Below are 13,383 nucleotides of genomic sequence, written 5' to 3' on the forward strand. Positions count from 1 at the left end.
TCACATTATAGGTCACATTAAAGGTGGAAAAAGTTCTGACATGATTTATCTTTGTCTCATTCTTTTACATTACAAAAACCTGGCATTTTAACAAGGGTTTGTAGACCTTTTATATCCAGTGTGTGTGTATATATATATAAATATATATAATATTAAACACAATTATGTTCTCCTCGGCCCAAAAGCACTGGCTAGAAACTCTGCAGAAGGATCCGGAGGAGCTGCGGAGGCAGGTGTCGGAGGCAGCCCGGAGGATGACGGTGTTGCGTGTGAACGAGAAGACCCTGACACGTCGCTACACCACCCTGCTGGAACAGGAGCAGCACCTCCGCAGGGAAATTGACAAGCTGCGGGACGACTTCAGAACCGCCGAGGCATCGGTCACACAGACAATAGGGTCCCTCAACAGATACAAGGTACACAGGCCTCTGATTCACCAAAGTGTCAACAGGTTGCCTAAATAAATTAAATAATTTCCAGGTGAAGACTGCCGATTTGTAATGACTGGTATATCAGTTTAACCCTCTGAACAACACCTGATTTGCTTACTTTTCCCTTTTGTAGGAAATGGCTGCCTATAAGATGGCAGCGCTGCAGAAGGTACTGGATACCAGCGTCCCCACTTCAGAGCTGGAGAGGGCCAACAGACAGTACACAGAGCTGACGGTCAAATACAGAGACTTGCTGCAGAAAGACAACCGCCTGGTTCAGCGGACCAGCAGCCTGGAACACCTCCAGGTGGGTAAACAATAAACGGGCAGGGTTAACCTTTTGGCTAACCAGCCAAGGTGGCTGGTAGATAGATTTCTTTGTTGCCAGCAACAAAAAATCATGCTTTTTACTATTAGTAGTATTTAGCATGTCATCTTGGTCTCGGATGCGATTCTCAGTCAATACAGTAGTATCGATTATGGTAGTAATATTAACTCAACTGTTTCAACACTAAAGTGTAACACAGAATTAATAAATATATTCTCCAGTTTTCTGGTTGTAGGGCCAACAACGAAGGAATTGCCTCTGCGCTTTTCCTTTGCATTGACACTGATAAAACATTGGTTTTCTTTGGTGGGGGCTCCACTCCCGCAGTGAACCTCCACATGCTTAAATTGCCAACAAGCAGGCCTACTTAAGGTATCACAAAGAAATGTTTTGATAACTGACACGATTAACATTATGTACTACACACGAGCACGACACATGCAGTGCGGCAGATCCAGCAGATTGAAGTGACAGCAAACTGGCAGCTTTCTCTATTGTGTGTAGGAAGTGATTAACTGTTTATTTTTCTTTCTGTTTTAAGGGGGAGAATGTGTCCCTTTGTGAGCGCATTTCAGCTCTAAACAAAGAGCTGGAGATAACTAAGGAGAAACTCCACACCCTGGAACAGGCATGGGAGCACATCAACACGTTAGGTAAAACCTGAAAGTTCACAGATTTAAATGCTTACAAGTTTACAATGGAAACGACCCATCCAGTGTTGGGTGACAACATGCTGGACAGAAATAAATAAATTATCCCTTTGCTCCCAGGTGGTGAAAGCAGCATGGACAAGGCAGCGAAAGCAGTGGCCAATAGTGAGATTGTTTCTGCCTCCAGGAGGATCACGACCCTGGAGATGAAGGAGCTCAATGAGAGGCAGAGGGCCGAACATGCACACAAGATGTACGAACACCTCAGGAACTCCCTCAGACAAGTGGAGGAGCGCAACATGGAGCTGGAGACCAAGTTTGCAGAGGTAGGAGAGAGAGGGATGCATACCAGGATTGCAGAATTCACAAAAAAACGTGAAGAAATTCAATGCTTAAAAAAATAGAAATTTAGGTTCGAGGTTTTCTCCACAGCTTATTTGTTGTCCTCCAAACATGGACAGTTTTACAAACCTCAAGTCACCTGGGCAGACCCCGGCACTGTGACTACAGTCTAACGGTCTTGTTGTTTTGTCATCAGCTGACAAAGTTGTACCTGGAGATCCAGAAAACAGAAAGGGAGCTGAGGGACAAGCTTGCGGACAGCATCTCTAAAGAGGTCAGCGATGCAGACCGTGTCAAGATTACCCAGCTGGAGAAGGTTGAGGCCGAACTCAGGGTGGAGGTGTCAAAGTAAGTACTACACTCGCTCAAATTATACCTTCCAGTGAAGACCTAATGCCCTTCTGCAAAACGTTGCCCTGGTCCTCTTTAGTAAACATTACCACTACTGCCGAGTAAGATTGTTTTATAACGGTGTTCGGCAATGGTATAAATCGCTAACCCCATACTGTGTGTCCAGGTTGAGGGAAGTGTCTGATGTCGCTAAGATGCAGGTGTCTGCCCTGGAGGCCAGGCAGCAATCCAGAGAGAAGGAGGTGGAGGCTCTTAGGAGACAGTTGCTCGACTACCAGGTAAGACTGCCAGCCAACCATGGGTCAAGTCTTTAGTGCAGAAACGACTCTTTGTTAAAAGGTTGAATTGCATCAACACTAGCCAGTTGGTTGGGACACTATTCAACCCAATGCACTACATATCTAACTCATCCCAATGCTATGCTGTTTATGTAGCTGAAAGGAAGATTAGAAATGTATTTTTTTAAGCAAGGATATCATGGCTTTCAAAACTCAACTGGGTTGCTTCCACTTAGAGAAAGTTTTAATATATTGTACAAAGGAAGCATAGCTACCATGTCACCCACTTGCATAGATGTCCAACTAGTCTTGTTACCAAAGCAAACATTGACCTCCTTTATTACCCAGTCTCAGTCTGACGAGAGGGCTCTGATTGCCAAGCTCCACCAGCACATTGTGGCTCTGCAACTCAGCGAATCAGCAGCTGTGGGGAAACTACAGGCAACCGCCACTCGCATCCAGCAGCTTGAGGCCTACAAGCTCCGTGCTGAACATAAACTGGACGCCAGCGAGAAGTCGCTGTATCATGCCCGCCAGGAGGGCAGGAATCGAATCCGGTGTCTACGGGAGACCATCCAGTCTCTCCGTAGGCAGTTTGCCGGCGCCTTGCCCTTAGCCCAGCAAGAGAAGTTCTCTCAGACCATGATGCGCCTCCAGGAGGATAGACAGATCGCACAGGAGGAGAAAAGGAGAGCAGAGGAGGAGAGGAGAAGGGCAGAGGGGAAGGCTGAGGAGTTGGAGCTGAAGCTCAGAGGTTTGGAGGAGCTCATAGCAACCCTGAAGGATTTGAAGGGAGCTCAGAAGGTAAGTGGGAAAACATGACGTCTTCTAACCATTACAGCCCTCTGGGGTTTCTAGCATGTTCTTAGTTGTCACCCGACAATAAAATCAAAGAGGGATCTGTCTGTGTGTGTGCGTGCTCAGACACCACTGGCACAATTTTAAAGAAACTTGGACTAATGATGTGCCAGTCAAATGATTGGCCAGATGGTGGCCCTAAAGCATGTGATGAAAAACACAAACTTGGTTTACAAGTCACCTCTGCACAAAGAACACATTTTCCTCAGGAAACCACACGGAAGGATTTTGAATAAACTTTGCTGATTGATGTGTCTCGTCACAGAGGTCTGGAGGCCAGTGCTTAATTTGCGAGGAACTACATGTTTACTTCATGCCTTGTTGTTGTTCATTTAAAAAAGCCAACAAATCATCACTGGAACTCTCTGTCCTCACCAAACTTTCGTCCAATGTTTTTCCACCCATTTCTTATTCATGAATGTTCCCAGGTGACCGAGTGGCATAAGAAAATGGAGGATGCCAGACTAGGAGAGCTGAGGCGGGGCCGGGAGCTCGGGCTCCAGAGAGAGGAGATCAGCTACCTGAGAGGCCTTGTGGCTGAGCAGGAGAGAACCATCCGGACCCTGGAGGAGGACAACGTACAGCAACAAACTGTAAGACTGACTGACCCGTTCCAGAACACGTAGAGACATGCACAGAAATGATTGGTTGAACATACAGTACCAGTCAAAAGTTTGGACACACTTACTCATTCACTTTAAGTGTGTCCAGACTGTTAGCTGATACTGTGTATATACATACACGTGCAAACCTTCCCCCATTTTAGACAGAGAAATGTGACAGGGGAGAACAGGATATAGGAGGCCCTGTGGGAAAATGTAGTGAACGCCTGGCCAAGTGCACTGCAGTAAAACCACTTTCTAGTATTATTGGCTGAGTGTCCAAAAGTACCAAGTCCAGTTTTTTTTAACATGTAACAAAAAGAAAGTGCTCCAGATGTGATCCCAGAAAACTACTGGCGGACCTGTCATGGGACAATGGGTTCATCCCATATGACACCCTATCATCTATCAAGTGCACTGCTTTGGACCAGAGCCAAATGTGGACCCTAGTCAAAGAAATGTTTTACAGTCATTCCAACTGAGTTTTTTTTCTTTTCAACTTTTCACGGGACAAATGGATTTCGCACTTCAAAGGCATGTGCTTTTAATCCCGTCCCCCCCACCCGCCAGCCATCACACACAAACACTCTTCACACGATCAAACTAACACAAACTGCCCCCCCCTCCCCCCTCCCCCCTCCCCCCCACAGGTTCAGGAGGAACGTCAGCTGTCATGGGACCACAGAGAGGTGGAGTTGGAACGCCAGCTGGACCTCTATGAGAAACAACAGAACCAAATAATTGGCTCTGCCCAGAAGGTTGTCTAACACCAAACAAACTGGTTGTTATAAATGGCTGCCAATTACATGATTATACAGTACACCAGCATCCCTACTGTCTGACAATAGGAATGAGTTTTAACATTTTGTTTCTGGTTGGCATGTTTTCTGTAACTTTGCATTAGTCATGTCACATTCATGTTTTTCTCCACCAGTTATGTGCCTTTGGGGTAAAATGAAGCAGTGTAAATAATAATCTACACTAAATCTATAGAAATCAGATGTGTAAGGAAACAAGACTTGTTAATGTTATAAATAAAGTTTGAATAGTCTAAACAGTAAAGGCCGTTGGGGGGCTAACAATAGAAAACATTAAAAATCCATAGCCTATAGAAAAATGTAATGACAAGTTTATTTTATAAAGACATTAGCTATGCAGGCTGGAAAGATCCCTCATTGAGAGGTTAAAACAAAAGGGCCAATAACTAAGACTTATAAGCCCTGCCATATAATCTTTATGAAGGTTATGAAAATGAGCTTATTTACCAAATATTCTAGTCTAATATGTTGTGCAAAATGTTAAAATAGCAAGAAATAAACTCATGGGCTATCCTCATTCACTGCCTTAAAAACCTAAAATATTTTCTAGGGTGTCTTGCTTTGTTCCAACCCAGGAAGTATTGAATAACCAAACTGACACAGGCTATGGAAAAACAGACGTTTCTCATCAGACTGTCACCACTCTGTAATTCACATCATGAACAGATACAACAACACTGCCCAGGCCTTCCAGTGTTATCTTCCTTAATTCTTTATGCTCAAATATTTTTGAAATTAGGGTCTCTTTGTGGTGAGGGAATTATAAACTGACTGAAGACAACAATGCTTTTACAGTCAACCTTGTTATTTTATTTAGCACTTAATAGACACTACAGTACATATTCTATTAAACCACTTGAGACTGGAAATTATATTTGTGATTTTGAATATGTGCACTTTATGACTTAATGTTCACATTAGATATAACAAAATATATATATTTTTAAGTTGCCAACTAAAGACCCAGAATTAGTGGGATGACACTGATTTTCATAAGAAAATCTAGCCACATGATATATTAATCATACTGTTAAAAACCATGTGCTGCCATGTCAGCCATTGATTTGGCTTCCTTTGAGTTAACCCCGGTGTGTGTGGTTGTTTTAAGTTTGAGGAGGCTACTGGGACCTTACCAGACCCCAGCTTGCCCGTTGCCCACCAGCTGGACTTTGCCCTGAGAAAAATCAAAGAGCATGTGCGGACCATCCTGGAGATGCAGGCCACCTGCAAAACTTTGGATGAGGTAACTGTTACTTACCCCACAGTAAATGAAATTCCATAAACCTACTCGGATTACAGTGGACTTGGAATGTAAAAGTGGAGTGTGCCCATCCGCTCCACTCTCCTTGTGCAGAAATTAAAGGAGAAGGAGGCTGCCCTATGGAAGGCCGAGCAGAACGTCCTCTCCAGGGACCGGGTGATCAACGAGCTGCGTCTGCGACTTCCTGCAGCTGCAGACCGGGAGAGGCTCCTGGCAGGCCTGGCCGAGCCCCAGGAGGAGCAGGTGGGGAGCCAGACGGCCCTGAAGGTGGCCCATATAAACATCAGCAACCTGCAGGGACGTCTGGACCAGAAGGAGGAGGTGCTCAAGAAGTACCAGAAACTGTTGGCCCGGGCACGACAGGTAAATTGTTGGAGAACTGTAGGAGAGCAACAAGCCAGATGGTATGTTCACGTGTTCCTGATGTACCAAGCAGTTTGGAGGGAAAGTCCAACAGATGTCATATTATGGTAACCGGGGAGCGACATGGGAAACGGATCTGACCGCTTTGACTCCTCTAACTGCAGGAGCACGAGGACATCATCAGGAGACATGAGGAGGAGGTGAGGTTGCTGCACCAGAAACTAAACCTGCACACTGATACCACCCTGGACCACTTCAGACAAACTGCATTGGTATGTGACAGTTCTGTTGTGTCTCATGTCTGTCTCCTAGTCTGGATATTAGGTTTACTAACTTCTGGGAACTTAAATGTTGTTGTTTTTTGAAATCCTAAGCCTAGTATTACCGCTACCTCCAGCATTGCTATGGACTTTAATGTAATTTACTATTCTTTATTCTGGAAGGCCGCATCCTCTTGTCATCCCAGTAAAAATATTTGTTATCCCCAGGACTTGATGAAGAAGCCCACTATCACAGTGCCGACCACCAAGCACCTTGTGCGCCTCGCTGAGATGGAGCAGACTGTGGTGGAACAGGACAGCTCTCTGTCCTCATTGACTGACCGGCTGAAGGGCCTCGCTGCTGAGCTGGAGAGGCAGAGGAACCTGACAGCCATGCAGGCCAAGGACCACGCCTCTGAGAGGGCCAAGTGAGTGGAGTGATATAACTTGTGATAATCAAGTGATATAACTTGATTTACCAAGGTGACCGATGCCTTGTGATTAGCTTAGCTTTATGCCATTATTTGTCTTCTAGGTTGGAGGAGGTTCACACAGTCCAGGTCAAGGCCTTGTCAACAGAGGCTGAGGAGCAGCGGGCGCAGCTGGGTCAGATGGACAAGGAGCTGCATTACCTCCGCACAGAGCTGGAGGCCCAGAAAGAGGCCAACGTCCGCTCGCCTAGCAACACCATGAAGAACTTGGTGGAGAGGCTGAAAGCACAGCTCAATCAGAAAGAGAAACAACTGAAGGTGAACACTAGGGAGGGGGAAACCTTCTGGTCTGATGTAACATCTTCTGTAGAACAGTAGACGCCATCTGGTCTGATGTTACCATCTTCTGTAGAACAGTAGATACCATCTGGTCTGATGTTACATCTTCTGTAGAACAGTAGACGCCATCTGGTCTGATGTTACCATCTTCTGTAGAACAGTAGACGCCATCTGGTCTGATGTTACCATCTTCTGTAGAACAGTAGACGCCATCTGGTCTGATGTTACCATCTTCTGTAGAACAGTAGACGCCATCTGGTCTGATGTTACATTTTCTGTAGAACAGTATACGCCATCTGGTCTGATGTTACATTTTCTGTAGAACAGTAGACGCCATCTGGTCTGATGTTACAACTTACTTCTGTAGAATAATAGACACCTTCTGGTTTGACGTAACGTCTTCTCTAGACTAGTAGACATGTTCTGGTCGGATGTTACATGTTACATCTGTGGAACTGTAAAGTTGTAGTTGAAGCATCTTGGTAGCATGATTGCCACACATCTCATTTGACTGACTGAACGGACTGTATCTATCACCCTGTCTTTCCATACCCCCCCCCGTGTCTCAGGCTCTGAGTAAGGCCCTGTTGGAGCTGAGGGGAGAGATGACATCCCATGCCGAGCAGCAGATCATAGCCAACGCATCTCAGAAAGAGGAGAGCCTTAACGTCCAGCTCCTAGTAGACAAGCATACCAAGGACCTCAAGGTTGGTGTTCATCCAAGTCACTGACCTTGGCACAAATGCATGTCGGGTTTAAATCCAGTCTACTGCCCTGTGACTTGGCCTCCCCTAGCTTCCCCATCTTTCAGCGTTCTGTCTCTACAAATAATAAAAACGTGTGTGGGACTGCTCCACTCTTTCAAAAGTTTCTTTAAAATGTTGGTTGTCACCTTATTGCACATGCTCTGGTTGCATAAAAGCTACAGTGCTAATAGCTTCTGTGTTTTCCAAACTAGAAGTTGTTTCTCCATGTGAGGTTCCATGACTTGAAAATGGAAGAAATGGAACCTAAAATAACATTTGGATCAGCGGGGTACATGAGAAACCTACAGTAGCTGTAAAATGCTGTTGTATTGAACAGAGGGGTTTCTGTTTTGTTTAAACAAATATTTTACAGTATAAGCTGTAGAATATTAAGAGCCCATTCTTGATATTTACAGACCATAAATCAGAGTGGGAAAGAACATGGTCAGTGATATAGTGAACTACAAATCAAATCTGTTGCCAGAACTTCCTTGATGCATATAAAATGTTCCTTTATTACATCAAATCAGTCTAAGATCCATCTATACCTTTTGGGTAAATGTTTAGGGTGGTGGTTCTCAGTGTTTATAAGCCTGGCATTAGAGAGAGATCGCCAATTAGCAATGCATAACATAAGAGCACTTGACATATTGTAAGAGATTTGGATTTAACTGGGCTGTTATTCCCACCAGGCTCGTGTTCAGGAGCTGAATGACGAGCTCCAGGGGGCAAAAGAGTCCTTGAAGGCAGGCAGGGGGAAAGAGAACACCTTGAAAGATGAGTTGGAAAGCCTGAATAGGGACCTCCAGAACAGCATGAAGGCCCAGAGGAAGCTGCAGAAGGAGAAAGAGGAGAGAGACGAGGAAATCCAGGAACTCAAACAGCGAATCAAGAGGCTCAACAGCGGATTGCAGGTCAGTGTCATAGTCCAATTTCTGTGTCCAGTCAACAAGCTTGGGAGCAGGAATGTGCCTATTTTATAATTATTATGTTACCTTATAGGATAGACATATAGTTGTATCTGGAAGCTTGCATGTGCAGGTTCTGGTACGTCTTGTCTGTTAATACTTCCGTGTGCAGGTTCAGTCTGAGCCAGAAGGGAAATGGCCCACGATAGAGGCACTGCAGAAGAAGATCCATAAATTGGAGCTGGAGAGGAGAGGTGGTTCAGAGCAGACTAACGAGAGGAGAGGTGCAGGCCAAAAGGATGATAAGGTGAATATCCCCTCCGGTTCCACTGTGTGTTTGCTCCATAAGATCCTGTCCCTCCCCATGTTCCAGATGTACCGGGCCGGTAGAATGTCTGCAACCACTTGAACCAGAGTTTCTCTGGACCACACAACGCGTTGCCACATGGCATTCTTCAAACGAGATTCAAGACGGCCTTTCTTGAGTAATCGCTTCCTTCTTGCCACCTTAGCGCACAGGCCAGATTTGTGGAGTGCTTAGGCATTATCACACTCACGGTTCCTGTTATCCCATTCAAGGGCTTTGAAGTCATTTAATACCCTGCTTTCATCTGTCTTTCCACAACGTTCTACTCTTTGGTCAGGTGGCCAAGACATAGAGTAATGCTGACATGAGAGAAGCCTGTGTGCACAAGATCACAGTGGTTGCTGTTCTCCGTGATGGCCGCCACAGTGACATTCGTCGCAGAGTTTTATTATTTAACGAAATCATCAATCACCAGAATGGACTTGAATTACGTGTCGATTCATTACACAGTGATTTTTACTACTACTTTTTCAAATTTATTGGTGGTTGTCCTGTCTGACTTATACAATGCTTAATTAGGATGGATAGGTAAGAGTTTTTGGATAATATAAAAATGAAAAAAGGTTTTGATTAAAAACCCCATAGTGGAGATGCAGTTTGTTAGAGGAAAAATGCTATGACAGTTTGAAAGGTTGCTTTTGTTTAAAAAAAAAAGGAGGAATACAAAACAAAGAAACAGAAAAGAATGCTGGTCAACTGACATATGCCATGCATAAATGTTTCCTGTTGTAAAATAAAAACAAAAGACGACGGACAAACATTTGTTATGCTGATCCACGGACTTGCCATGACTTACCATGCATGAATGTAATATGTGTTGTCTTAATAAAAACCAGAGGCTGAATGGATGTAGAACAGACAGAAAAGTATATAGAAGAATATACAAATCTGATGGAGATCAGTGTGTTCTTTTCTTGCTGTTTCTTTAAGTAGAAGCACAAAATTACTGTTAAAGCACCTAAAATTTACTTTTCATAGAAATGCTTTCATTGATAATCACTGTTTTCATAGATAGCCTTTTACAGTTTTTAGGAATTCCATTTTAAAAATGTCTGCATCTTTTTTTATATATATATATTTGGCCCCCAAAAATAACAATGAGATTGGTTTATTAGTATTTTAAAAATGTCAGTATTTCATTAACATTCTGAAGTCCAAAGTATTTGACCCTATGATGTGATATGTGCTTCCGCTGCTCCAATGTGACACTGTTTATCCTGCAGACAAATAAAGAAGAAAGAGTGCGGTGGGAGGAGGGTAAGAAGTGGCAGGCCAGGATGGAGAAAGTGAAGAACACCCTGAAGGACAAGGAGAGGGAAACGGAGTCCCTCACCAAGCAGCTGAGCACCCTCAAGGAGCTCTACGCCAGGTTAGAACCAACACTATCAGGAAGAGACACGAAGCTCAACGCACATCACCCTGTTCCCACAGACACAGTGGACATCGAACACTTCTTCAATCCAAGACCCCCTGTCAAGGTGATCTAATTGTACCGTGTGTCGTGTCCGTCCCCCCCCCCCCCCGTTGTCCGTCTGGGGGGTTCAGGCTGGAGCAGGAGAAGGCTGGCCTGCAGAGGAAATTGAAGGCTCGTGGTGTAACAGCAGACCAGGTGGTGGCGGCGCGGACGCAGGAGTCTGAGAAAGACGTGGAGGAGCTGAGGAGGAGGAACGCAGAGCTTGAGCAACAGATCCTCACAATAAAGTACATTTCAGACCTTATAATGAAAACAGATTTCTTTTCTTTGATAGCTCAGAATTCTTAACTGGCACGAATGGTTAAGTTTAGTCAAGTGAAACGATAGTGAAATGTGGTTTGATTCAATTGCATTTCAAGAAACATATTGTCAGCCTCAGAGTAATGAAGATTCAGGGTACACATCAAGAACATTATTAACTGGATGTTTGCATATTATCTACCTGGATGTCTGCAGTATTTCTAACCCAGCTTTTATAGAACTGACACTTCATGTGTGTCTATTGCAGACAGCAGCAGGCCCTTCCCAGGGATGCTGTCATGGAGGACATGAACCTGAGGAACCGCTATCTGGAGGACAGGCTTTACTCACTGGAGAGAGAGATGCCCAAGGAAACTCCCTCTAGGCCCTCTGTAAGTTAAACTGATTTATTGACCTTACTCTGAACAAAGAATACCTTGCCTTTTCCAGGGAAACACAGCAAGACAGTAGAATGTACATTTAATTGGATGTTTTAGAACATTAAAATACAAACACTGTTTATAAAATATTGTCAACCGTCTGTCAACCTTGCTATGGCGTTTTCACGCCTACTGAATTTAAAAAAGTCTCATTAACTACATTGAAATGCCAAACTTTGGGCAGCTCATCCATTATGTAACAGGCCTGCATGCCAGCAGTACGGAAATGTGCAAGTTGCCTTGAAAACGGTCAATAGAGGCTACCGGCAGGTGATGGGGTTCAGTGAGAACACCTACATCAATTCAGACTGCGCTATTACACATTTTTACCAAGGTGGAACATATTGTCTACCAAGACACATACATCAGTTCAGACTGTGCTATTACACATTTTTACCAAGGTGGAACATATTGTCTACCAAGACACATACATCAGTACAGACTGTGCTATTACACATTTTTACCATGCGTCTTTCATCAAATGTCTAGACTTCTGGAGTGTAGTGTCCAGTAGTTCTCAGGTAGCCAGCAGGAGTGCCATTGTAAGTAATTATTTGACAATCAGAAGAAAATGCCATGCCTGGTTATATTAATGCAACATTACAAAGAAATTATATTTTTTAAATGTATAAGACCACATACATCGTATAACACTAAATTAATAGGGATAATCGGCCTACTTAATCTATGAAATAATTTCAATAGAGGTGTTATACGATACACCACCCATGTAGTCCTTTCCCCCTAAGACATTTCATCTATGTTTACACCTGCACCAAGCCATTGGGTGCAAGTCACCAAGACCAGGGGTCTCTCTCCATGTGCATGTTCACTTCATCTGTTGTCCTCTCTTGTCTACCTCTTTCACCCACCCAGTCCCATTCAGTGCAAATGAAGGGGGGGAGAGGTCTGTCCCTCTCCGTAGAATGGCTTCAAGCTATGACATTTGATGTCAATGATGGCCATGACAAAGAGTCATTCTTTGCCAATGACCTTGTGGCCTCACAGGCACGTGGCACGTCAGCCAATAATGAGGTTGATGACAGGATTGTCCAGGAAGGAGTGCTACACCAAAACCAAGCGCAGAAAGAAACCCAGACAGACTTTGATGTATCGGAGGCAGAGACATGTGAAGGCAGGGAAGAGTGTAGAGAACAGGAAACAACCAATGAGGCTGGAGTGGCAGGAGATGGAGAACAGACCGGAGAGACCGGAAGGGGAGAACAAGTGAAAACAGAAGAGTTTGATGGAGAGTCCAATCAGGAGAACTTGGAAAAGGTTGACACACCGTTGGATAATGTTGATGAGGTTGCTGAACAAGTGGACATAACCATAGACATGCATCACACTGTCAGGCAGCTTTCCACAGGTGGCTCATTGCCGGATCAAAGTGTCTCCAAACCCCATAGATCCCAGAGTCCAGCGGGAAATGAGCCACTGGATGGTGAGGCATCCACCTCAGACAGGCCCCAGATTGATCAGCCTGTATGTGAGCCGCTACAGGCAACTACTGACAGCGTGATCAGTGCAGATGACACAGAAAACACAGGTGGGAACGCAGATGGGGAAGGAGGGGGAGGTGGAAGAGACACCCAAGTCCGAGGTGGGACAGTGGAAGAAGCGGTCGGGATGGACCAGGACACCATGACGGAGTCAGGTGCTGATCTGACTGGGGGCCAGTCTGACACTTTCACCGAGACAAAGCTCGAGTTATCTTCTGAGACTATCCTTGACGCCCAGGTGGATTCAAACGTCATCACCAATAACCTCGACATGAAAAATGAAAATTCCAAATCAAAATCTACCAAAACTCAAAAGGTACCAGTGACTGTCCCTGGCTTCCATCCTGCCAAAATGTAGAGGTACAGTGTCTGAGCTAGCATAAAGTTCCTCATC

At 44.6% G+C, this 13,383-nt stretch overlaps 1 protein-coding gene across 3 annotated transcripts in view; it reads left to right on the forward strand.

Annotated features, from left to right (window-relative positions):
- Window positions 1-13,383, forward strand: part of cep290 (centrosomal protein 290) — a 49,388-nt gene that overhangs the window by 28,782 nt on the left and 7,223 nt on the right. For 2 of the 3 annotated variants that reach the window (XM_034288380.1, XM_034288379.1), the window contains exons 26-46: window positions 186-416; window positions 565-738; window positions 1,301-1,412; window positions 1,530-1,735; window positions 1,948-2,099; window positions 2,269-2,380; window positions 2,729-3,184; window positions 3,667-3,831; window positions 4,491-4,598; window positions 5,767-5,901; window positions 6,013-6,282; window positions 6,447-6,554; window positions 6,771-6,970; window positions 7,078-7,291; window positions 7,882-8,019; window positions 8,751-8,972; window positions 9,139-9,273; window positions 10,557-10,702; window positions 10,879-11,034; window positions 11,316-11,439; window positions 12,364-13,305. In XM_034288380.1, the coding sequence (XP_034144271.1) occupies window positions 186-416; window positions 565-738; window positions 1,301-1,412; window positions 1,530-1,735; window positions 1,948-2,099; window positions 2,269-2,380; window positions 2,729-3,184; window positions 3,667-3,831; window positions 4,491-4,598; window positions 5,767-5,901; window positions 6,013-6,282; window positions 6,447-6,554; window positions 6,771-6,970; window positions 7,078-7,291; window positions 7,882-8,019; window positions 8,751-8,972; window positions 9,139-9,273; window positions 10,557-10,702; window positions 10,879-11,034; window positions 11,316-11,439; window positions 12,364-13,305 (4,506 nt within the window). The remainder of the gene's footprint in view (window positions 1-185; window positions 417-564; window positions 739-1,300; window positions 1,413-1,529; window positions 1,736-1,947; window positions 2,100-2,268; window positions 2,381-2,728; window positions 3,185-3,666; window positions 3,832-4,490; window positions 4,599-5,766; window positions 5,902-6,012; window positions 6,283-6,446; window positions 6,555-6,770; window positions 6,971-7,077; window positions 7,292-7,881; window positions 8,020-8,750; window positions 8,973-9,138; window positions 9,274-10,556; window positions 10,703-10,878; window positions 11,035-11,315; window positions 11,440-12,363; window positions 13,306-13,383) is intronic. The other variant, XM_034288381.1, reaches the window with a different exon arrangement.

This window comes from Esox lucius, chromosome 19 (assembly GCF_011004845.1).
Source record: "Esox lucius isolate fEsoLuc1 chromosome 19, fEsoLuc1.pri, whole genome shotgun sequence".
Taxonomy (NCBI): Eukaryota; Metazoa; Chordata; class Actinopteri; order Esociformes; family Esocidae; genus Esox; species Esox lucius.